This window comes from Notolepis coatsorum (genome assembly GCF_963971535.1).
Source record: "Notolepis coatsorum genome assembly, chromosome: 1".
NCBI classification, from domain to species: Eukaryota; Metazoa; Chordata; class Actinopteri; order Aulopiformes; family Paralepididae; genus Notolepis; species Notolepis coatsorum.
The window spans coordinates 53816243-53841412 of NC_140165.1; the positions used below are offsets into that span (position 1 = coordinate 53816243).

Consider the following 25170-nt stretch of genomic DNA (forward strand, 5'->3'; position numbering starts at 1 on the left):
GGGTGGGGAACGGCGGGCAGGTTTCTCAACGAGGGGACAGAGCTTGTCGAAGGAGGTTGCAAGGGCTGAGAGGAGGGTGGAGGTTGCCATCTCTGTGGAGAGAGCAGAGAAGGTGTCACTCAAAGGTAGAGTGGATAGTATGTCAGAGGAGAGGGTGGAGGGGGATAGGGAGGGCAGGTTGCGTCTGAGTGAGACGGTTTGAGTTGGGGTGAAGACCTTTCGGTTAAGCATGAGAGTTAGTGAGAAGGATATGAAGGAATGGTCAGATACATGTAGGGGAGTTACCGTGGTGTTAATGATGCTGGAGTTACGTGAAAATATGAGATCCAAGGAGTTGCCTGCTTTGTGGGTGGGAGGCATGGCAGTGGGAGTCAGGTCAAATGATTGTAGGAGGGAGACTACTATGACTGACTGAGATGAGTCAGGCAGGTTGACTATATCTATTCATAATTCATGGCTGCAGTCTCTGCAGACCCTGGTGAATGTGTCTAAGCTGGCAGACGGTCAACACCGCCCTCTACTGCTTTGCGGATAAAATCTTGCATTGATCTGATATTTCTTTCTCCCGCGATTAAAGCTATCTGTGTGGACCGTGTATGTGCTTTTTACCGTTGGCTGCGGTCGGGGGACGGCCATTTCATGTATGCACGAGGAAGGATAATAACGATAATCTAGCGTTGATTTCAGGATGATTAGATAATCAGCCAAAAAATTACAACGTGATAACTGGATTACACTAAAATGCCGTTTTCTCGTCTTTTTCCTGGAATTACTCAGAATCACTCAAACTATACTCATATTCAAAACGGTATAAAACGGAAATGTACAGATGAAAAAACAATCTGTTTTTTGCACGTTGACTGGAAGCAACTCACAGGACAGTCGACAGTGTTATTAGATCCATAGCTATAATAAAAAATATAGTTTTAGGACTCGCCAGTTTGGTATTCTAAAACTATATCCATTGAATAAAGACCTGGAGCTTAAGGGGGATCAGCGCCCCCTGCTGCTTGCGGTCAATGTGTTAAAACAGGTTTTTGTTAAAAATTAATAAAGGTTTGCACTCGTGATGTGTGGCATACATTTACCTGTTTGCTTTTTGTTTCATAATCGCCAATTTACAAGACAAAGAATAACATTTGGGGGGGTTTTGCATACAATGTAGTGATTTTTTATATCCGACAACACTTTAACTCAAAAGTGTTCTACACCACTTACCTGTCGCTTGTGTTTCAGGTCAAGACCCGTCACTTCGATCCTCATCCGTTCATTCTACACCACCTACCTGTCGCTTGTGTTTCAGGTCAAGACCCGTCACTTCGATTCTCATCCGTTCTTTCTACACCACTTACCTGTCGCTTGTGTTTCAGGTCAAGGCCCATCCCTTCGATCCTCATCCGTTCTTGCTCCAACTCTTTTGGCGTCATCCCGTTCATTTCATGCTCTACAGTCAAGATAAAAAAGAGGGGAAATCCTGGAATATCAGCATTCAGCTTCAATTTTCATTTAGAGATAATTTCTAATTCTCTGCCTTCCTACGGTCTTCATTGACATTTAGTCAGCAGGAGGGGTACAGCTCTGGCAGCTTCATAAAGCAAGTGTGGGAAAGCTATGGGGTACGTACGTACAGACAGACAGACAGACAGACAGACAGACAGACAGACAGACAGACAGACAGACAGACAGACAGACAGACAGACAGACAGACAGACAGACAGACAGACAGACAGACAGACAGACAGACAGACAGACAGACAGACAGACAGACAGATCTCCTCACCTCTGTTCTTGAATGTGTTGAGTTTGAAGTCGTACTCATCTTGTAGGTCTTCCAGAGTCTTGATTTTCTGGTCCGTTGCCTAGGAAAACAGAGATTTTCAGGATGTTTATAGCAAGGCATTTTAAAAAGGGTTGTGACAGCATGCTCCTTCTCATACATACATACATACATACATACATACATACATACATACATACATACATACATACATACATACATACATACATACATACATACATACATACATACATACATACATACATACATACATATCACATTCAGATGCACATTTGTCGATAATGACAAAGACTTTCAGCTTTATTTTGAGGGTATTTTACACCCAAAGCAGGTGAATAGTGCCTCCTCCTTTCTAAGGGACCAAAAATAATTGGGACAATAAGTGTGGTATTTGCATTTGGAATCTGTTGCTGTTAACTCTCAGATGTGTGACTATCAGTGAAGCAAGCCATCATTAGGCTGAAAAACCAAAACAAACCCATCAGAGAAAACGTTAGGTGTGGCCAAATCCAAACTGTTTGGTACATTCTTAAAAAGAAAGAACGCACTGGTGAGCTCAGCAACACCAAAAGACCCAGAAGACCACGGAAAACAACTGTGGTGGATGACAGAATGATGAAGAAAAAGCCTTCACAACCAGATCAAGAACACTCTCCAGGAGGTAGCCATATCTGTGTCAAAGTCAACAATCAAGAGAAGACTTCACCAGAGTGAATACAGAGGGTTCACTACCAAAACTACATTGGTGAGCCTCAAAAACAGAAAGACCAGATTCGAGTTTGCAAAGTTAAAATAAAAAAAAAGCCTTTTGTTATGGCATGGGCATGTATGGCTGCCAATGAAACTGGTTCCTTGTATTTATTGATGATATGACTGCTGACAAAAGCAGCAGGATGAATTCTGAAGTGTTTTGGGCAATGCCACATTCTTGCCCAACTCATTGGATGGCGCTTCATAGTGCAGATGGACCTAAAAGCAATGCAATGGCCAAGTCAATCACCTAACCTGGATCCAATTGAGTGAATGAATGAATGAATGAATGAATGAATGAATGAAAACTTTATTTAACAGATTGCAGAATGGGTACAATACAGTACGGCTCAATACATACAATTGTTAAGGGGATGCAGACCTGAGAAAGACGTTTGTCTTGTTTCCATCAGGGTCCCCCATTTTCAATTCATATAGACATTTATGACATACACAACATACATGACATTTATGGCATAGGGACATATAGGTATTTAGTACTGATACATTTGTGACATAAACGGTATTCAAATATACAGTACTGTTACCCCTAGATCCTGACAGAGTATATATGATGGGGAGGGGACTGTACATTAGGAGGGGGTGGGTGGGTGGGAGAGAAATATACATACGGCGGGGAGGGAATATATACATGCGGTGGGGAGGAGACTGTCTATTAGGAGGTGGTGGGGGTTTTGGGCATTTTTACGGTGGCCAGTTTCGAATTGCAGCCTCCCGTAGGTGCTCTTTAAGAGCGGTTTTGAATGTGGGTAGTGATTCACATTCCTTTACAGCTTTGGGTAGGGCGTTCCACATTGTTGTGGCATAATTGCGAAACGTGTTTAGTCCCTTGTTTGAGCCGAATCTTTATTATATTATATTATTATAGCATGTATTTCACTTGCTGAAGACAAAACTGAACAAGCAAGAACTGAAGACAGTTGCAGTAGAGGCCTGGCAGAGCATCACCAGGACGAAACCCAGCGTCTGGTGAGGTCTATGGGTTGCAGACTTCATTGACTGCAAAGGATTTGTAACCAAGTATTAAAAGTGACCATTTTATTTATGGATTGTTAGTTTGTCCAATTACTTTTGGTCCCTTAAAAGGGGGGAGGGGCACATGTAGAAACTGTTGTAATTCCTACATTGTTCACCTGATTTGGATGTAAATAGTCTGCATGTAAGGCACATCTTGATTGCTTCATTCCAGGTCCATTGTAGGCAGTGGAGAGCCAAAATTGTGAAGATTGTGTCAATGTCCAAATATTTATGGACCCGACTGTATATGACAATATCTGCTTAGGTATGGAAAATCACATGACGTAATCCAATCAATGTTCATCATATTGGGCTGCATGGTAGTGGAAGTGTGATCATTATAGGGTTGCACGGTATACCGGTATTAGTATAGTACCGCGGTACTAGAGTGTTCGAAATGATACTATACTGCATTTGGTAAAAAAATGTATTTTTAATTTTATTTATTTATTCATCTATGCATGCGAATGCCTTCCTATTGGAGCACAGCGCTGCTGTCAGTGGTGACGTTGCGCTAGTTTACCGGAAGCAACCTTCTGGAATGAAGAACAACAACATAGAAAACGAGGCAACATTTGAAGGACAAACATCCCGGGAGCATGTCTATGTTCCCCGGGTCCTATGTTGCCCGGGTCCTATGTTCCCCGGTAGCGATAGATAGTCAGACCACCAGCCCTGATTCCAAACTCTAACCTTAACCAACTTCGAAAGAGGGCCTAAGCTTAACCAGTTCGAAACAAGGCGGACATTAATAATTAATAAAATAATAAAAATTAATAAAATGTTCAATCAATCAATCAATCGGGGAACATAGGACCCGGGGAACATAGAACCCGGGGAACATAGGGATGACGCCAACATCCCGACCTGTCCATAGGAGCTACTGTAGCATTAACGTAACATTAGTTATCATAACCATCAGCAATCGCAGTGAGGATCTTTATTGATTAACGTTAGCTAGTTAGCTTTAACTAGAATTACATAGTACGCTAGCTATATAAGCTAACGTTAGCCGAGTTTATTCTATGCAAAATGCGCTAGCTAGCTAACGTTAATAAAGATCCTCACTGCGATTGCAGATGTAGCCCCTTTCGTGACTGTGATGCACGCCAACATGGTTTACTGGCCAAACCTTGTTGGCGTGCATCACAGTCACGAAAGGGGGTAATGGTTATGATAACTAACGTTACGTTAATGCTACAGTAGCTGCTATCAGTACTGTAGTCAAGCCAACATTTATTGGACGAGCTATGCTAGCTCTCGTAACTAACAGTTCATTATAAGATCATTAGAAAATGTCCACAATGCTATTAGCAAGAATATAAAATAAATTGAAAAGCCTAATTGTAACTGAGGGGTACAATTCCCTGACTGTATTGATAAGTATGGTATTATTAAACCACTACCGCTTGTACTTTAACTTCTGGCCATCCAGTACATGATATAGATATGATGAACACTTTCCCACCTGATGAAACGAAGTCCACACAAATGTATAAATCGAATATTTTATATAGCAAAGGGTATATACAACGTTCACTTAATGACATTTATGATTTGAAATGCACTTGTATGGCAAATGAGTATTCGTAGGTAAATCAACATTGAATGTCCAATCTCTGGTTACGCAGGGAGCAAATATACAACCTGGTTCTTTAGGGAACTATAGCGATGGTACTTAAATGATTATAGCTGGATACACTAAGGGGGGGGTCCCGCTGGTTGTAAGACAGTAGGGGGGGGGGGGTTAGAAGAGCCGCTGGCGGTATCCCATCTGGCCGACGATTTCTTGGGAGAATTCAGAGTCCTGAACACGATGCCCACAGAACCTCGGTCCGCAGATGAATACAGCTGGACCCTCTGGTGGACGGTAGCTGCCGGTCCACAGATGAAGAGACGTGAGGCGACCTCACTCGGGGTAGAGCGCCGTCTCACCTGGACTCCTCTCCGGGGGGTAGTTCCAACACTCAGCAGTGTTGGCCGTTATCCATGGAATAATCAAAGCACCCAAAGCATGTAGATAATCCAAGCCGTGGAAGGCTCGCCGTCGTCCGGGTAAAGTAATCCAATGTACAGGTCCACTCGTCCTGGCCCGGAGCTCGTCGGATGCAAGCACCACACGTGGTCTGCCCAGCCTGGTTAAGACTCCAGATAACGTCAGGAACGATGGGGGTACTGCTCACTTTATAACTCTAACCGAACGATGCACCATACATAATAGACTATTATTAACTTAATAGAAATACGTCCAACTCGACGGTATAGTGCCAAACTATGACAATTCAACTATTAATCCACATGATGTCTCAATGCCTATTCTGAGGCCAAGTAGGCCTTACTGCACCACACGTGTGTGGTGGGTGAGGCTTCGCGTCTGTTACTAGGTTGGAGGGTAAAGGACTAATGGACTAAAAAGAAAGTTCTACTTTACTTGCGCCATATATATATGCGCTGTGAACAAATAGTACCATTCGTATTTCGCCAGACGTATTCCTACGCGGAACCGGGCTTGCCACGACATGTTGGTCGGCACGATTGAACTTGAACCAAGGGGCATGGCTGCTGGCGCCAGGTTCTCGTCCAATGGTAGAATGAAACTATTATGGGCTGTTAGTAGACTAAAGGGATATTCAGTGCATATTGTACAAGGAATATACAGGGGATATCAAACGATATACAAATACTATTAAATATATATCCATAAATAAATATATATATTCGGTTTAATCTGATCCTTCACAACAGCCGCCCCCTAATTAGTCCCACCTAATTAGCTAAGCAGAGACAGATTAACCGCACTGTCTACCACTCAAGGTCCGCTGTAAGGGTCAGTCAACTCACAAAGTCATGGGGTCATGGTCATCATCGATAGTGTCTGGGAGTCGGGGCAGTTCTATTAGCCTCGCCACGGGTCGTGTGTAAGTTCGCCCTTGGACGAGCACTTCAGCTGCTCGGACCTTGCCATCGGCACCGGTGATCACTTTGCTTACGCGGCCAGCCGGCCACATAGCTCTGGGTAGTGACTGGTCGATAATCATGACGACTGTTCCTTCTGTCAAATTGTCTCTCTCTTTTACCCACTTCTGGCGGGTCTGTAGAGACAGTAGGTAGTGGAGTAGGAAGCTGTTCCAAAACTTGTCAGCCAGTACTTGACTGTACCTCCACATTCTTCGGCCGTTCGCTTCTTCAGGCCTGTACATTGTCTGGGGTAGCGCGGGGTCCAGCCGCACCATTAAGAGTGTGTTGGGGGTGACTGGGTCGACATCTGCTACATCACTGGAGACGTAGCCGAGGGGCTTGGAGTTCAATACTCCCTCGATCTCCGTGAGGACTGCCATTAGGACTTCTTCCGCCACAGTCTGGGCCCCAAGCACGGCGTACAGGGCTGTCTTTATAGAACGTACTTCTCGTTCCCAGGTTCCACCGAAGTGGGGTGCGTTCGGGGGATTAAACTGGAAGTCAATCTGGGATGGAGCGAGGTGGGTCTTAAGTTCTGGGCCCATGGCTTGGAAGCTCTCTCTCAGCTCTCTTTCTCCGCCTTTGAAGTTTGTCCCGTGATCAGACAACAATGTAGACGGTTTTCCTTTCCGTGATGTGAATCTTCGGAAGGCCATAAGGAATGAGTCTGTGCTCATGGTCGGAAGGAGTTCGATATGGATCGCTCTGGTGGTCATGCATTTGAATACAATACCCCACCGCTTCTCGGTTCCTCTTCCTCTCTTTATATACAACGGGCCAAAACAGTCCATGCCTGTGGAGTGGAATGGCTTGTCGCCGAGTCGGAGGCGACAGGGAGGTAAGTCAGCCATCCGGGGTATGCTGGGCTGCGCGCGCCACTTTCGGCAGTCTAGACAGGTTCGCTGGAAGCGTCGCACCGCTTCTCTTCCTTGAAGTATCCAATAGCGACGTCTGATCTCCGCGAAGACTCTCTCTGCTCCTGCGTGGTGTACATCCTCGTCGTATTTCTTTATGATCAGCTCTGTGACCTTGTGTCGGCTGTTCAAGACTATCGGGTACTTAATGTCATCCGGTAGATCGGGGGCTCTCCGCAGGCGACCACCCACTCTGATGAGATTATGGGCGTCACTCTCGGGTGCCAGGTGGAGCAGTCTGCTGTCTGATGGGACGGGCTTTCCTCCCTGTAGACAGTCTAGCTCATCGGGGAACGAGTCTCTCTGGGCTCGTTGTAGTAGAAGAAGTTCTGCTTCTTCGTAGTCAGCTGCTGAAATGTCAGTGGTGGACTGAATCTCTGGGTGGTGCCACAGGAATGTCTTTAGCTGCGCACTCTGTAGGGTAATGCAGTCATCTATGTTGGGGTCTGTGGAGGCGACTGTGCTCAGTCCACAGAACATAGGTTTCTTGTTCTCAGCCTCCTCTTTACTTGCTTCCCGTGGGGTGGGCGTAGGCCACTCTTCTTCCGGGAGCTTGAGGAATTCTGGTCCGTCACTGTAGATGTTGCGACGGGTGAGGTCATCCAGGGACATTCCCCGGGTGATGACGTCAGCTGGGTTGTGTTTGGTGTCCACATACCGCCAGCTCGCTGCTTCTGTTAACTCTTGAATCTCGGTGACTCTGACTCCCACAAAGACTTTGTATCTGCATGAATCAGACTTGATCCATGTGAGTACTGTCGTGGAATCTGACCACAAGATTGTTCTGTGCACCGGAATGGTGAGTTCACGTTGGATTAACGTGGCTAGATGCGCTCCTGCTAGGGCTGCGCAGAGCTCTAGACGCGGGATAGATTGTTGCTTTCGTGGGGCTATTCTTGAGCGAGCCAGGATGAAAGTAGTGTGTATCTTTCCTCTCTTCTCTTGGGCACGCAAGTAGGCCACCGATCCATAGGCTACTTCGGAGGCGTCGCTGAAGACGTGTAGATCCATCTTGCATGTCTCTGGCCTCACCGTGGGTGGGAAGTAGCTGCGGCGTATATTGACGCCTGGGAGTGAGCGGAGTTCCGTCTCCCACTCTCTCCATGTTGAGGCAAGGTGTGCGGGTATTGGGTCGTCCCAGCCCTGGTCCTTGTCCCATAGTGCTCGTACAATCATCTTTGCCCTGGTGGTGTAAGGTAGAATACATCCCAATGGGTCATATTGTCTGGCAAGTGTTCTGTACACACTCCGTCTGGTGGTCGGTGTCGCCGTCGACCTTCCCTGCTCCGTGGTCAGGGGTTTGTGTCTATAGTGGAGCGAGTCTGTTTTGAAGCGCCAGACTAGTCCTAGTGTCATTTCTTGGGCTTCTCCTGGGATGGTCGCCATCCAGGTCTCGCTGCTGGCAGCCTTGTCCGCGGGTGAGAGGCTGCGCAATACGTGCGGGTCACTGCTGGCCCACTGCCTGAGATCAAAGCCGCCTTTGATCAGGGAGGCGCGTAGCTTGATTAGGAGAGCCTCGGCTTCTTCTTGAGTCGAAACGCTTTGTAAACAGTTGTCCACGTAAAAACTGTTCTTCACATTGTGTCGGACCTCTTCATCTGCTGCTGGGTCCTCTGCGACGTGTTTCTGTAGTGCAAATGTAGCACAGCACGGGCTGCATGTGGTTCCGAAGGGGAGTACTTCCCACTGGTAGATGGCTGGGTTCTCATCTCCGATCCTCTCTCTCCATAGGAACCGCAGCAGGGGCTTGTCCTCCTCCACTAGTCTCACCTGCAGGAACATCCCTTTGATATCCCCGCTGATAGCCACCTTGTCCTGGCGGAAGCGCAGTAGCACGCCCAGTAGGGAGGGGCCGAGTGTGGGGCCGGGCAAGAGCTCTTTATTCAGATTCTGGGATCCGATCTGGTAGCTGCAGTTAAACACAATGCGATCCTTGCCGTTGTGGTGGACCTTGTGGTGCGGCACGTACCATGATTCGGTCGTCTGATCGGCCTCTTTAATGTCAATCTTTGTCACGTGTCCCGCTGTGATTAGCTTCTCAATCTCAGCGCGGTACACACTCTCTTGAGCGGGGTCTTTGGCTAGGCGCCGCTCTGTGTTCAATAGATAGCGCTCCGTGGCGTCTTTCTTTGCGTGAAAGGTGGGCATTCCCTCTCGCCTCAGGAGTGGAGTTGCGTATCTCATCACTCCGCCGACTGTGACTCTCTTTGTCCCTTGCTCGAGTAGGTTGATGGCGTAAATGTCTTCTTTAGAACGAATATCTTTCTTTTCGTTCTTAAAGGGCATTGTCTCTAGTGTCCATAGCCTCTCGACATGCTGCAGGAGAGTGGTGTCTTCTTCTGTCGTTCTGGAGTGGAGGCAGCTAGTGGCTGCTGTTCGGTTGAGAGATTTAGCGAGGGGGCCTTGTAGTGTCCACCCTAGGCGGGTCTCGACTGCTGCAGGACAGCCTCGGGGTCCTGTATGGACCCGGTCAATCGGGACTATGAGTTCTGCATGGTCGGAGCCTATCAGCAGGGTCGGGGTGGCGCCGTCTATGAGCGGGATAGGTAGTTGACGCAGGTGCACATATTTATCCATCAGCTTGGCGATGGGGTAGGTGTACTGCGATAGTCCTATTTCTTGGCTGGTGAAAGCATTTGTAATCCTATACCGTCGCTCTGGCTGCCCGCTTGCTGCGATAGTGAAGGAGACATTATCGCCTTTTATCGTCTTTAAATCTCTTCTTATTGTCCGAATCGTCATTTGGTTCTCGCTCCCCCGCAGTCCCAGCTGGGCCGCAGCGGACGCGAGCAGAAGGGTCTTCTCTGACCCGTCATCAAGGACGGCGTAAGTGTCCATGACTTTATCTTGGTAGCTCAATGTCACACGGACTACCTTTAAGAGCACTTGGGCGCCGCTGCTGCTGGCGGGGTCAATGTACATGACACTTGCCTTGGTGCCGCTCGATGGTGCAGGTGCAGGCCGTCTTCTGTTACTGTCGTGTAGTATATCTAGATGGGCTCCGTCACACCGACTGCACCTTTTCTTTAGGCGGCATTCGGCTGCCATGTGACTGCGCGCACATCGGTAACAGCGCCTGTTGGACTTTATCCATTGACTCGCTTCTTCTGCATTCATCTTTGTGAACAGGTCACATTGTGACAGCCAGTGTTCTTTCTCACAGTAGGGGCACACCATCTTCCACTTCTCTTTTCTCGAGGGGGTACTGTGGCTCTTACTGCTCGGTACTGACTCTGATTGGTGCATGACAGTCACCGATCTTCTTCCATCGTTTATTCTCCTGGGTCCCTCTCTGGAGCTTGGCGTGCTCCGCACGAACGTATCCAGTCGTAAGCTGCTGACTTCTCTCGCCAGGAAGTCGGCTAGATCAAGGAGGGATGGTTCGGGACCGTTAGGATCACGGTGGTCTCTCTGCCGCCTAAAACGCTCTTGTCTTGCGGGTGGCAGCTTCTCTAGAATCCTCTCGACGTTAGAGTTGGCGTATAGCTCATGCATGCCCTTTTCCTGTTGCGCTCCCAGCATCCCTACCAGGGACTGCACTTTGATTGACAGGTCGTCTAATGAGCGATTGTCTGTTGCTGGGGGTAGGCGATCAATATGCCTTATCTCTTGGATTACGTAATCCCATATACGTCCATATCTCTGGTCCAGCGCTGCTAGAGCCGCGGTGTATGGGGTCGTAGAGGTGGCATAGGCTAGCGCTATATTGTGCGCTCGCGGTACTTTCAGGTGCTTCAGTAATATTGCATACTTGTGGCGTTCATCAACGACGTCCACCATCATTGTCTCTAAGCACATCCGGAGCTCCGTGTACTGTGCTCGATTCTCATAGGTGAAGTCTGGAAACGACGGCGTGGCAATGTATGACGCCGTGAATGGCTGATACATCGGCGAGCGTTGGGGGAGAGACCTCCTAGGCGAGTCTCCTCTTGCGCCTCTCTGTGGGCTGGTACCGACAGGGTACCATGGCCCGCTGGTCCAGGTGCTATTCCTCGGGGCTGGTCGTGCGTCGTGCTCACCCGTGAATAGAGTCGGGGGTCTGTAGCGCAGCGCCGCGGGGGTATAGCCTGGGCTGTACTGGACCTCCTGGTCCGGTGGAGTACTGTGCTGTCGTCGGGCTTGGTTCTCCTCCTCTCCCTCTTCTTCTATCAGGTCCTCTAGATCCTGTAATCGTTTATTTAGCTTCTCCGCAGTGTATGCCGCTCCTTCCTTGTAGCTGGGTCTCGCTTGGACCGGTCTGGGAAGGGGGTCTGCGGGGGGTATAGGCTTGGTCTGTTGGTCAAGTTCAGGGTCGCTTGCTCGGTTAGGAGACGCTGCCCTTGACTGTTGTCTCGACGAGTTCCTTGAACCCCTGGCGGAGGGAGAGGGTGTTGCCTTGAGGATCAGCTGCTCCATTAGCTGCGCTTGTAGCTTGTCGCGCTCGGCTTGTAGTCTGTCGCGCTCGCCCTGTAGTCTGTCGCGCTCGGTTTCGCGCTGGATGAGAGCGAGGTCGCGCTCTGCTTCTCTTTGGGCACCGTCAGCGGCACGCTGGGTGTCTGCTCGGTCTCTTGCCATATTCTCTTCCGTCTGAAGGCGTCTCATCTCCAGGCGTATGCGCTCTTCTTCGCTCCGTTGCTGCGCTTGGAGGCATTCTCTTTCAATGGTAGAATGTTCGCTCCTGGGTGAGCCGCTCCTGGCTGTACTCGTTGGGGAGTCCTGGAGCTCTATTTCCTCGGCGCTCTCCTCCTCTTCTTCCGTGCAGAGTTCTCTCTCTGTAGGGTTGTCTTCCTCCCGGGGCTGGTCGGGGACTACTTCTTCGGTATTGGCGGGGGGTAAAGGCATGTCAGCTCCCTCCTGGTCCCCACCGTGAGCTTGGTCAGTTACATTAGAACCCACTAGGGCCTCTGTGGTCGGGGAAACCTGGTCGTTAAGGTCAGACATAATTTTACTTTCTACTTTTACCGCGTTTACCGTTTGTAGAAGGCTAGGTAGTTGACTGACAGCGTAATCCTCTAAGTACTGAGGTGGCTGTCGTCTGCGCTGCGGGCGTTCTACGTTAGGAGGACCGTTTCGTGGAGTGTTCATCATAGGCCATTTCAATATTAATAACACTATATTAATATTACACTAGTTACCCTCCGGCTCGAAGGACCAATTGTAACTGAGGGGTACAATTCCCTGACTGTATTGATAAGTATGGTATTATTAAACCACTACCGCTTGTACTTTAACTTCTGGCCATCCAGTACATGATATAGATATGATGAACACTTTCCCACCTGATGAAACGAAGTCCACACAAATGTATAAATCGAATATTTTATATAGCAAAGGGTATATACAACGTTCACTTAATGACATTTATGATTTGAAATGCACTTGTATGGCAAATGAGTATTCGTAGGTAAATCAACATTGAATGTCCAATCTCTGGTTACGCAGGGAGCAAATATACAACCTGGTTCTTTAGGGAACTATAGCGATGGTACTTAAATGATTATAGCTGGATACACTAAGGGGGGGGTCCCGCTGGTTGTAAGACAGTAGGGGGGGGGGGTTAGAAGAGCCGCTGGCGGTATCCCATCTGGCCGACGATTTCTTGGGAGAATTCAGAGTCCTGAACACGATGCCCACAGAACCTCGGTCCGCAGATGAATACAGCTGGACCCTCTGGTGGACGGTAGCTGCCGGTCCACAGATGAAGAGACGTGAGGCGACCTCACTCGGGGTAGAGCGCCGTCTCACCTGGACTCCTCTCCGGGGGGTAGTTCCAACACTCAGCAGTGTTGGCCGTTATCCATGGAATAATCAAAGCACCCAAAGCATGTACTGTAGATAATCCAAGCCGTGGAAGGCTCGCCGTCGTCCGGGTAAAGTAATCCAATGTACAGGTCCACTCGTCCTGGCCCGGAGCTCCTCGGATGCAAGCACCACACGTGGTCTGCCCAGGCTGGTTAAGACTCCAGATAACGTCAGGAACGATGGGGGTACTGCTCACTTTATAACTCTAACCGAACGATGCACCATACATAATAGACTATTATTAACTTAATAGAAATACGTCCAACTCGACGGTATAGTGCCAAACTATGACAATTCAACTATTAATCCACACGATGTCTCAATGCCTATTCTGAGGCCAAGTAGGCCTTACTGCACCACACGTGCGTCGTGGGTGAGGCTTCGCGTCTGTTACTAGGTTGGAGGGTAAAGGACTAATGGACTAAAAAGAAAGTTCTACTTTACTTGCGCCATATATATATGCGCTGTGAACAAATAGTACCATTCGTATTTCGCCAGACGTATTCCTACGCGGAACCGGGCTTGCCACGACATGTTGGTCGGCACGATTGAACTTGAACCAAGGGGCATGGCTGCTGGCGCCAGGTTCTCGTCCAATGGTAGAATGAAACTATTATGGGCTGTTAGTAGACTAAAGGGATATTCAGTGCATATTGTACAAGGAATATACAGGGGATATCAAACGATATACAAATACTATTAAATATATATCCATAAATAAATATATATATTCGGTTTAATCTGATCCTTCACAACACTAATAATAAGCTATACATAGCCTAAACTGCCGTGCTGAAAGCTAGTAAACGCAGCATCCCCTGTTGTCTACCCACAACAGAAATGAATTGATGCACACTGCATCTCTGTAGCTTAGTCACAAACGTGATTTATACAGAGACATTTGACAATTGCCCATTTAATGGTTCATACATACTGTATAAAGACAACGGTAATCTATTTAATTTTTTTACAGCCTACAATATGACATAACCTAGTTCTAGATTATGATAGGCTATATCTAATCAGTCTCACTCATCAAAATGTTTTCTAGGTTATGGTATCTCAAACTAATTAGGCCCTCTGCTATGACAAATGTATAATAATAAATAATACAACCATACTTTTTCTACCCCTTGAATTTTTTTTAACTACAGAAGTCTGCTGCATTTGGCTCACAGAGTGACTCCCCCCACTCAGAAGCAACCTAACCTCCCAGCTTTTTTTTTAGCAGCATATTAAGTACACAAATGAGTCCAAAGATGCTAAAAGGTTCAACAGGGCAGTCGCAGAGTTCATCTGTATGGACCAAGTTCCAATATATATACAGTTGAGAAAGCTGGGTTCAGAAACCTTGTACAGAAACTGTTTTGAGTGCAAAAAAAGTTCTCCAGCATTTTGAATGCCATTGCTTTTCATTTAATTTATTTATTCTTGTCATTGTTCATTGTTGTGTTTTAAAATAAAGAACAATAATGACATCTGAGAGTGTTTCCCTGATTTTGAGGAAAAGTATAGAAAAGTATCGAAATTCATATTGGTATAGTATCGAAACAAAAATGTTGGTATCGTGACAACCCTAGATTAAGTACCAAATTGAAACTGTAATTTTCAATATAATCCTTTAGACGACAAAATAGTGTATCGTGATTCACAATATCAAAAACAAAATCCCACGATAGAATAATTCAGATGGACGATGAAACAATAAATATGGGTATACTGCCCTATCCGATATATATATATATATATATATATATATATATATATATATATATATATATATATATATATATATATATATATATATATATATATATATATATACTACTCTGTACATACATCCAATTAGCACTACACTCAGTAGTACTCATTTGTATATTTTGTACCCAGTTTAATCACCTGTACATTGTATATTGCTGCACTTTACTGCTACATTTGCACTCTGGTGGAATGCCAAACTTCTTTTCGTTGTACTGTACTTGTGCTGTATGATGACAACACATTTCAATCTAATGTAATCTAACCTAATCTATATCCTAATCAAATCTGGCACTTACCTGAACTCTGGCTTTCATCTCTTTGACCTTGTTGTCCAGCTTCAGTTTCTCCACCACCATGGCCGACGCGGCACTCTCCCCATCAGCCTGAACATTCACATGGCACACGGTTACTGTACATACCTATTTCAGTTCATGGATGACTATGAATTATGATTACACTATACACCTATTGCAACAACTACAGTATATTGTCACAAAGGCTACTACGTACCGGTATATTGCGCATTTCACTGGCGTCACATCCAGATTTTGTAATGTGTTACGGGTGCAATGAACCGCTGGTCTTACGTGAGTGGAGATTTTAATAGTGTGATATGGCTCGACAGTCGACGCACTCCTATGCTGAAAGCCCACGCGCTAATTGCTTGAGCGGTCTATCGACCAACATCCCTATCGAACACCAAGACTGGCAGGCCACGGTGCCAATCGGTGACGGCACACAGCAATATATAAACTGCAGAATTCCCTTAAATCATCCTCTAGACCACAAGCCAGATACCATCTAGATACCATCTTTTACTTCTCCTCATCATGGGACCAAGGCTCATTGAAACGCATCAAAACCGTGACCCATGGTCTTAAGAGGCCAGAAAGCTGTAGACCAAATAGGATACCCCTTTGTCCCCCCGCGCTCTCCCACGGTATAGCAGTTGGCCCCGGGGGAGAGCGCGGGCACGTTATTAAAGGTGTTGTAAGGATGTCATTTTTTCAAAAGATTTTACCCATGTATGCTATATTTTATTAAAAGGTACCAATGAATGTATACATATTCTTTTTATATTTTTTCATTTCAACCTTTATTTAAAATCGTAAGCATCTGAAGTTTCCCTCATTTACAGAAACGACGATTGTACAGTACATGTTACATGTGATATTAAGAGAGATGCCCTTTGGAGGCCAAACCTGAGATAAGTCGGGTGAACTCGCCATGCTATGGGCACCAAACCCGAGATGTCTCAGGTTTTAATCAATATTTCTTTTATTCGCTATATCCATTAATTTTTCATCCATCCAGCCGGACGTTATCATTGGGAATGGGTCTGAGCTCGCAAAGGGCAAATACCGCCGCCTAACGTCTCCCGGATGGTATTGCACATCATTGGAATCCCTCTGGCTGGGGCTGTGCATCAATCTAAGAAGTCCGGTCCAGGTTTTCCTTATCCGGCATGCAGTATTGTTATAACGCATTGACTGGGGACACTCTGAGCAGTGTGGATTATGTGTTTTGGATATATAACGTTGGATCAATAAACACGATCAATATTTGGAATGGCGATCAGGAATTGGATTAATCTTTTTCCATCAGATGTGAGGTAAGGACTTTATGTTACGAATCTTGGGTTAATCAGATGTTCCTTTCACCGCCATCGGAGCGTGTGTGTGTGTGTGTGTGAGGTTTGCGCCGCCCAAAGTACGGAGAAGCGATTTTTCAGACCCGTTTCTGTTCGCCCATGATGACACATATAATATCGATAATCTAGCGTTTATTTGAAAACGATTTATAAATCGAGCAACAAATGGCACGATTTCTAACGAAATACATTGAAGCTCGATTTGCTGGAGTTTATTGAGATGAGACAGAACGCTCTAGAAATATATTCATATTCATCACGGTATAAAACGGAAATGTATGAAAAAATTATCTGTTTCGTGCATGTTGACTGGAAGCAACTCATTGACGATCACCGTGTTATTTAGATCTATTGCTATTATATTTGATATATTTTAAGCACTCACAAATAAGTCCTATCCTACATTGGATAAAGCACTGGCACCTAAGGGCCATCAGCGCCCTCTGCTGTTGGCGCCGGAAGTGTTAACACATTGTGCGCCATAAACGGCGTAAGTCGTTATTGCCCGCCATGCGCTGAACGCCAACAACGGCGTAAATCGTTTTTGGGATCAATATAATTTTTTTTTCGCATTCATAATTCATCCAGCCTCCCTCCGGACTGCAGCGGCACCCTGTCTGAGATTGCAACGCATCAATACCGCCGCCTGGTGGATGGTCGGGCGAGTTACACTCATGCTAAACCGGAAGTGGCGATCGGTGCATCGAGGAAATCCCTCCGGCAGTCATATCTTGTTACGTGGGTCCAGACAAACACTCGAGTGCATTTGGATCGCTTTCGAAACGCAATAATCGATATGATTTCGGCGTTTATTGCGCCATACAAACCGGAAATGGATATATCAAATAATTGGGATCTTTTTCCTCCAGTCTCATCGGCAAACGTTAAGAGGACACTAACGTTATTTTCAGCCCAATTGTCCTTCTCTTTGTTTGCAATCAGTCTGATCAATATATCAACCCATACTAAATTAAGCCGTTACTGACGATCAAGGAATTATAAACGACCCCCCCCCCCCCTTTCCTTCACGCATGATGAAGCATAATGTATACCGATCATATACATTTAAATTTTTTAATATAGCGTGTATAGGAAAGAAACGCCAATCGATAATCATATGCGTCAGGGCCTATAACTAGCGTTTTTGGAATTACAGCAGAAAAGCTTAAAAACATACTTATATTCTAGACGGTATTAACACTTTGGTTGCCACGGAAGTTTTTTGTCGTTAGTTCATGCCGACCTTTGAGTGCCCCCGACGCTATATAGCGTCTGTTTTTTATTTGAATTTTTTTTATTTGAATTCATATTTCATCAATCAAGCCTCGGGTTAGTGCTGCAGAGTCTCTCTGAGCTCAATTGGGAAGATACCGCCCCCTATCATCTCTCCCTGTGTAACTGCACCCCATTACTTTAGATTGATGCAGGGGGAGTGGTCAGTTTCCTCATTTTACTTTTCCGTCAAGCCAACTGAAAAGACCAAGTGATCGCCGCCCATCAGAACAGCGACGATTATGTATTTACAGTACCAACACTGTAATCAATAAGCGTGATCGATATTTGGAATGGCGATCAGGAATTGGAATAATCTTTTTGGATAACATCTGATCTCAGGTAAGGAATTTATTTGACCAGTCTTAGGATAATCAGACCTGTTTTCACGGAGATATAAGCTTTTGCCCTATGCGTGTGTGTGTGTGTGTGCGCGGTGATTCCTGATGAGGAAATGAGAGAATAGATTTTTCAGCCCGCCTCTATAGCGTGCATATGTACACATATACTATCCATAATCTAGCGTTTATTTGAAAACGATTCATAAATAGGCCGAAAAATTACAACGTTTTTGTGTATTCTAGAATATTCCAGTAAATGCCGTTTATCACAGAATCTATATATGTTCCTTGAAAACGAGGGCTTTTCAAAATGCTATAAAACGAAAATGAACCGATAAAAAAACAATCCGTTTCGACAATGTTGACTGCAAACAAGTCTGCCTGCAAACGACAGGCAGATTAGACACATAGCCATAATTTAGGAGAGAGATGATGCGTTCACAACGCTATCATTGAAGTGGGTGCTGGCATTCAACAGGGTTTCCAATGTTAAATGGCTGGCACTCAAACTGTTAACACAACAATGGAAGAATGAAAGAATATAACGTTCCCACATCCGGAACGATAGATAATCGATGTTGAATGGGCCATAGTAATGCAGATATAGCTATAATATTTAAAAAGTTATAGCCCTGCAAAGAAGGTAAACATCTCCATAGGCTCACAGCGCTGGCAGACTGGGTATAATGATGGGCACAATGCCCGGCGCCCAATGTGTTAAGAGAGAGATAAGGGGGTGGGGAAGGAGGCGTGATTTTTTAACGTAGCCTCTGTGAGCGAAGACGCTCTTTGATTGCAGCGAAGAAGAAAAAGACGCTCTCCGATTGGCTAACCCTAACCCTAACTCTAAGCATAACCACGTCGAAAGAATGCCTAAGCATAACCACTTCGAAAGAATGCCTAAGCATAACCACTTCGAAAGAATGCCTAAGCATAACCACTTCGAAAGAATGCCTAAGCATAACAAAGAATATATGTACAAGGCGGAAGAGACCCTTCGGAGCTAAACCAATCAGAGAGGGTATTTTCTTCTTCGCTGTACGCGGCCTAGCCAATCAGAGAGCGTCGTCGGAAACAGAGGCTACATTAGAAAATCACGCGGGAAGGAGGGGGGGTGTTTGTGTATGTTTGTGGATAAAAGGAACTCTCAACTAAATTGATGGCAATGTAAATTTGACTAGTGTATTGTAAAATCCAATAAAGATATTGTAAACATTTAAAAATCGAAAGAAATAGGATACCTCTGCATTTTTGGCGTTGGCCAAAATCTTCTGCTCCTCCTTCAGGTTCCTGGAGATGATCATGGCCATGTGGACCGGGTCCTCCTGGAAGCGATCCTGTGAGTCAAATAAATATAGATATAGTCAGGCCAAATACCCTCCAAGCTCCCAAAACATTGTTTTTTTTATCCACTTTTTCTCCTTATTTAAAATGTTTTCTCCAATCCCAATTTCGCCTCGCCAATTCTCCCTTCAATTCTCCCCTCCCCTGTCTCGAACGTTGCTAGCCTATGCCTCCCACTGGTCGGCTGCAGTGAGGACCAAGCCTTGCATCACGTGTCCCCTCCGGTACACGAGGAGGCAGCTGTCGCATCTTTTCACCTGAACAGCGTAGTGTTGTAAAAAATATCGATTTTTCGATACATATCGATTCTGAATATTTAAAACAGTTTCAATACTCATTTCCCGCAATATCAATATTTAATTATTCATAATTATTATTATAATTTTTTTTATATAATTTGTATAAGGAAGTTGCATTGTTTATTTCAATAGCTGTAATAGTACAGTAGTCCACACACATGTGCATTCAGTTAAGTTGGAATATGACTGTAATACAAACAGTTCAGTTTGTCAGGTACATGCAACACAGATTACAGTGTTTACTTAATTTCTAAGATTATATCATTTAGTTATTTTTAAATGTGTGATCTAAAGATAAACAAAGGCTTTTAAAAGTGTTATATTTATCTTCTCTTATAGTACCAGAGAGAAGCTGAGGAGAATCAACCAGCAACAAAAGCAAAATTTATAAAAAAATATATATATATTTATCTTTTTTTTCTTCTTTTTTTTATTTTAAGATTGAACCTTTTTCCCCTGTGGTATCGAAAATGGTATCGAATATCGATACTTTTCAAGGTATCGTATCGAAGTTTGAAATTCCAGTATCGTGACAACACTAGAACAGCGCAATCTCTCAGTGGCGAGGAGTAATGCGTGGGAGGCTCACGCTGCCCCCGATACTTCCTGATTCTGCTGTACAGGCGCACCAACCGACCTGTAGGAGTCGCTGTCCACAACGTCCAATCCCCACCCACCGGCTTTCCCACCCCTAACACTGCCAATGGACCTGTCTCAAACCCTGCCCCTTTTCTTGATCCTCCAATCACAGCTGTCGCTTACCTCTGACTTCCTCGTACAAACTTTGTAAGCGACAGCTGTGATTGGAGGATCAAGAAAAGAGGGCAGGGTTTTGAGACAGGTCCATTGTGTTAGTATGAACAACCAGCCAAGCCGGTAGCATCTCCTGCGTTAGTGGCGAGCACCTTGCCCACTGCGCCACTTAGCCGCCCTCTCCCAAAACATTGTTTGTGTGTGCGTGTGTGCGTTAGGGCTGGGCGATATGGCCAAACATGTTATCACGATAAACATTTTCATATCGTTCGATATCGATAATTTATAATTATCGATATTTTTATTATTATAAAAAAAATAAAAGTGTTTTAATTATTATTTAAACAACAAATGTATGTTTATTTTGCAGCAATTCTTTGTCGTTGCCGCCCTTAGTGTTACAGCCCCTCACACTCCAATTCTCAGGCTGCAGCTGGTTTGAAAGCGAAAGTACCAAAAAAAAGTGGCTGTGGCTCCAGGGGAGTTGAACAGTTCTGGCTCTGCTCGTTTATTTTTCTATCTTTTGGCGGGGTTTTTTGGTGGACAAACCACCACACATGTGCACCGTGACTCGCGACTGGAGACTAACTCTGCTAGCACACATAGCCTACTGTGTACAGACAGTTTCAAACTGTATTTTAAATTAGAAAGCAAACAAAATAAATGGACAAGAGAAAAATTAATCTCAATTTGGTCAGTATTGTCATTTTGACAAGCAAAGCCATTACTTGCCAAGTTGCAGGCAAGAAAGACAAGTCTGTCCACTGTCTCTGGTTTTAAAGCTGCCCTGTTGCAGGTCACAATACAAATAAAAACATTAAACATATTATTATCGATATTATTTTTATTATAGATTATTAAAATATTGTTTAACCTTTATTTACCCAGGGTAGGTTCGCTAAGCACAGATGCTCTTTTTCAGCTACGCCCTGCTTCACATTCACACAGTTCCATTCACACCTGGGAGCTGCCCAGTACAACCACAGTCTGACACCATTGGCCACTGAGCAACTCCACTGGAGCAGTTGGGGGTCAAGTCAAGTCAGTTTTATTTGTATAGGGTTAAGTGCCTTGCTCAAGGGCACTTCAGTGGTGTGTGTGTGTGTGTGTGTGTGTGTGTGTGTGTGTGTGTGTGTGTGTGTGTGTGTGTGTGTGTGTGTGTGTGTGTGTGTGTGTGTGTGTGTGTGTGTGTGTGTGTGTGTGTGTGTGTGTGTGGAGAGCCGTGAACAAAGCTTCTGAGTACCACCTTGGATGCGCCATGTGAAAATCCCTGCTATTCGCACAGTGAATTATTGCATCAATTATGCATCATTTGCATACATGCAGCAGTCCCAACAGACAGAAGTGAGCGATATGAAGATTCTTGACAGATTTGACAGTCTTTGACAGAATTCTTCACAACTCTAAGTATGTTGATGACTTATTATCCAATCTGTCCCGAGTCTAGTGATAACTGTGGTGTTTTTGTAAATGTAATTACAGTGTTTTTGTACCATGAAGATCTCCTCTATTTGATCATATGAGATGTTGTAATATATAAAATGTCATGAGAATGTTTATCTACTATGTGTCCTATGATATGCGATTGTATGCAGTATGCATGTTTTTTCATGGCCCTAAATAGACTGACCAGGTGTTGTAAATGAATTGTCATGTGACCTATGCTACATAATGATGTGTCAGTTGTGTATTGTCATGTGATCTATGCTACATAATGATGTGTCAGTTGTGTAGTTGTCATGTGACCTATGCTACATAATGATGTGTCAGTTGTGTAATAATAATAATAATAATACATCTATTTTATATAGCGCTTTTCCAGGTGCTCAAATACGCTTTACATGGGTAGAAGAGACAAAACTATGGCAAAACAAAAAACAGAACAAAAACAGAACAAAAATAATACATGACAAAATAAAATAAAACTGACAGAATTAGAGGTCAAAAGCAAGATTGAAAAGGTGGGTTATAGAACGTATAGGTTTACGCTCTGCTCTTTATGGAACTATCCCTTTATCCACTCTAATAATGAATAATGTTCTCCACATGCACACACCCATCCGCCTGGCCACACCCACATCCGCTCCTCTATATAAGCGGGGTCGTGGCCACACCATCAGCTCCTTCCCTATTTTCACCACCGAAAAGTGTCTGTAACACACCACTTTAAGTTTAGTGCCAAAAATAGTCGTTGGAGAGGAGCTGCGTTGACATTGTATCTTTGTTTTCTCTCTCACAATTTTTTGAGAAAATAAAGCGATAATGTCTTCACCACTGGAGAGTCTAGAAGATGATGATCGTTCTGACCTCGACCGGCGCTTCGCTGAGCAATCCCCGCCGGCGTTGTCTCCGGCTCTGCAGCTGGATACTATGCCTCGGGAGACGGTCGGCTGTGTGAGAGCTGACGGTCTCCCTGGGCGGGTGATGTTTTTGCGACACAAGCCTCGGGTGTGTCAGTTGTGAGGGGACAACTGTACAAGCTTGCGAAGGTTGGCTCCAAGCTAGAATCCTTTCGTTGCCCCTTATAGCGGCGTGGAGGGGGTTCTAGTTTGATGCCCCACGATAACATAGACTCCTCCTCAGTGAAGTAGTAGCTTTGTTTTCCTGGGGCCGTGATTCAGAGTCTGCGGTTCGATTCCCCGGGTCTCTGGAAAACGGATACCCTCTGCCGCCGTGCTGGCCCAGTTTTTCAAGACGAAAACACCCGGCACGAGGGATGCGAGTTTGGTGTTTCATTATGGGAATATCTCCGAGCTCGATTCGGCTGCAGCCCGCGTACAACGAGGGGCTTACTGCCGATGCCGCTGTGTCTGGTAAACACCGTTCTGTGAGAGGGACGTGTGTTGCCTTTTTCCCTTTTTTCTTCGGATAAGAAGAGGAAAAGACAGCGGCTGTCAGAAGTGTTGGCCTGTATCGCTATTCTCACGTTATACAGCTTCAGAGTAGCTGCTTAGCTTGCTACTGCGTTAGCTAGTGGCTATCGATAGCCGGTAGAATCTAACTGTTAGCCAGTTAGCTCCTAGGCTAAGTCATTAGCTGGCGGCTACGCTCGGCTGGAAACGTTAGCTTGATGCTATCAGTTAGCCTGGAGTTAGTTGTTAGCTTATGCTACAACCATTGGTGCTAGCCGTGATGAGGTAGCGGGCTCTGGCACTCTGCCTACGGCGTCATCTCTGGCAGAAGATGTCGTCGGGCCTGCGCCATGACCTGCTGCAGGAGGGGGGTGTCGCGCCGGAGCAAGGCTCCGCCGTCGCCGCGTCTGGCCCTGCCAGCGAGAGGCCTTGTCAACGTGGTAGACCAACCTGTGTTTGCGGCCTTTCGTCCTGCATACGAGGTGCAGGTAAGATGTCCGTTGGACATTACCCCACTCTTCCTTCCTCCCCCTCCTGAATGTTTTGATTAATAACGATGTCTTTGTTTAACAAAACATATGTTGCTTCACTGCATTTGGAGATACGACGTGTGCTGTGTGAAAATTGTCTTGGTCGCTGTCTTATATAGCTTGGGTTTTAGCATTTGCCAAGGCTTGTGTCTTTCTCTCTACCTAAAAACGGCGTTATTTTTTACGTGAGTAAAAATGAACTGGGGTTTTTTGTTGTATGATGAGAAGTTGTGTGTGTGTTCGTGTAATGTTTAGACAACGTGGCTGAGTCCACAACTGGCTGGGTGTTAACCTGCAGCGCTGTACATAGTGGCATGTGATCGAGGGCCTGAGCCCTCTCTTAGCTTGTTATTTTCTTTACTTAAGGGTAATGGTAAAAATAACGAGTGGCAAGTTTTCACACATAAGCAGAGCCGTGGATAAAACCTGTTTTCAAACAAGGTTATCGGCTGTGGCTGGCGTGCATGATGTAAAGCTTTACTTTACAGGTGAGTATGTGCTTCATCTGCCGCGCCATGCACCTGGTGTCACGGCTCTGTTTTTTCTTTTGGCGTCGTATCAGGGGTGAGGTGGTGGGTGAAATTATTCCCCGGTTTGCCCCTGCCCCCCCCCCCCCCCCCTCAAATATGATTTCGTTTTCAAAACGTGTGTTGATTCACTATATTTTTGGGGATACGGTGTAATCCCTCAGCTACTGCTGGGGTTGTGCTCTTGCTTAGGGAGAGTGCAGTTTTCTCTGAAAATTGTTTGGTCGCTATTATGGACTTAGCAAGGCTTGTAGCTAACAATTGGTCGAGGACTTATGTCTTCTGTCGTCATAAAATACGGCGTTCCTCTTGCAATAGTGAGAGTGAACTTTTGCCTTTTTTATTGTGAAAGAGGGTTGTGTGTATCATGTTTTCACGTTTAAGTAAACGTGGCATTGAGTCCACAACTGGGTTAGGTGTTAGCCTACAGAAGTTTACATGTATAGCTCTTGTACCAAGGCCTTTGGCCTCTCTCTTTGGTCTGTGTTTTTCTTACTTTAGGGTAAAGGTGTAAAAATTCAGGTGGCAAGTTCGCACATGAGCCTGAAGCCGTGTATAAAGCCTGTTTCTTGCACAAACGAGGTTATCGTCTGTGGCTGGC

General features: G+C 45.4%; 1 protein-coding gene across 3 annotated transcripts in view; it reads right to left on the reverse strand.

Annotated features, from left to right (window-relative positions):
• stat1a (signal transducer and activator of transcription 1a) overlaps window positions 1-25170 on the reverse strand; it is a 130310-nt gene that overhangs the window by 74240 nt on the left and 30900 nt on the right. For all 3 annotated transcript variants that reach the window (XM_084330564.1, XM_084330566.1, XM_084330565.1), the window contains exons 4-7: window positions 19506-19601; window positions 15297-15383; window positions 1781-1859; window positions 1353-1444 (exon numbers count right to left, since the gene is read on the reverse strand). In XM_084330564.1, coding sequence (XP_084186690.1) covers window positions 1353-1444; window positions 1781-1859; window positions 15297-15383; window positions 19506-19601 — 354 coding nt within the window. The remainder of the gene's footprint in view (window positions 1-1352; window positions 1445-1780; window positions 1860-15296; window positions 15384-19505; window positions 19602-25170) is intronic.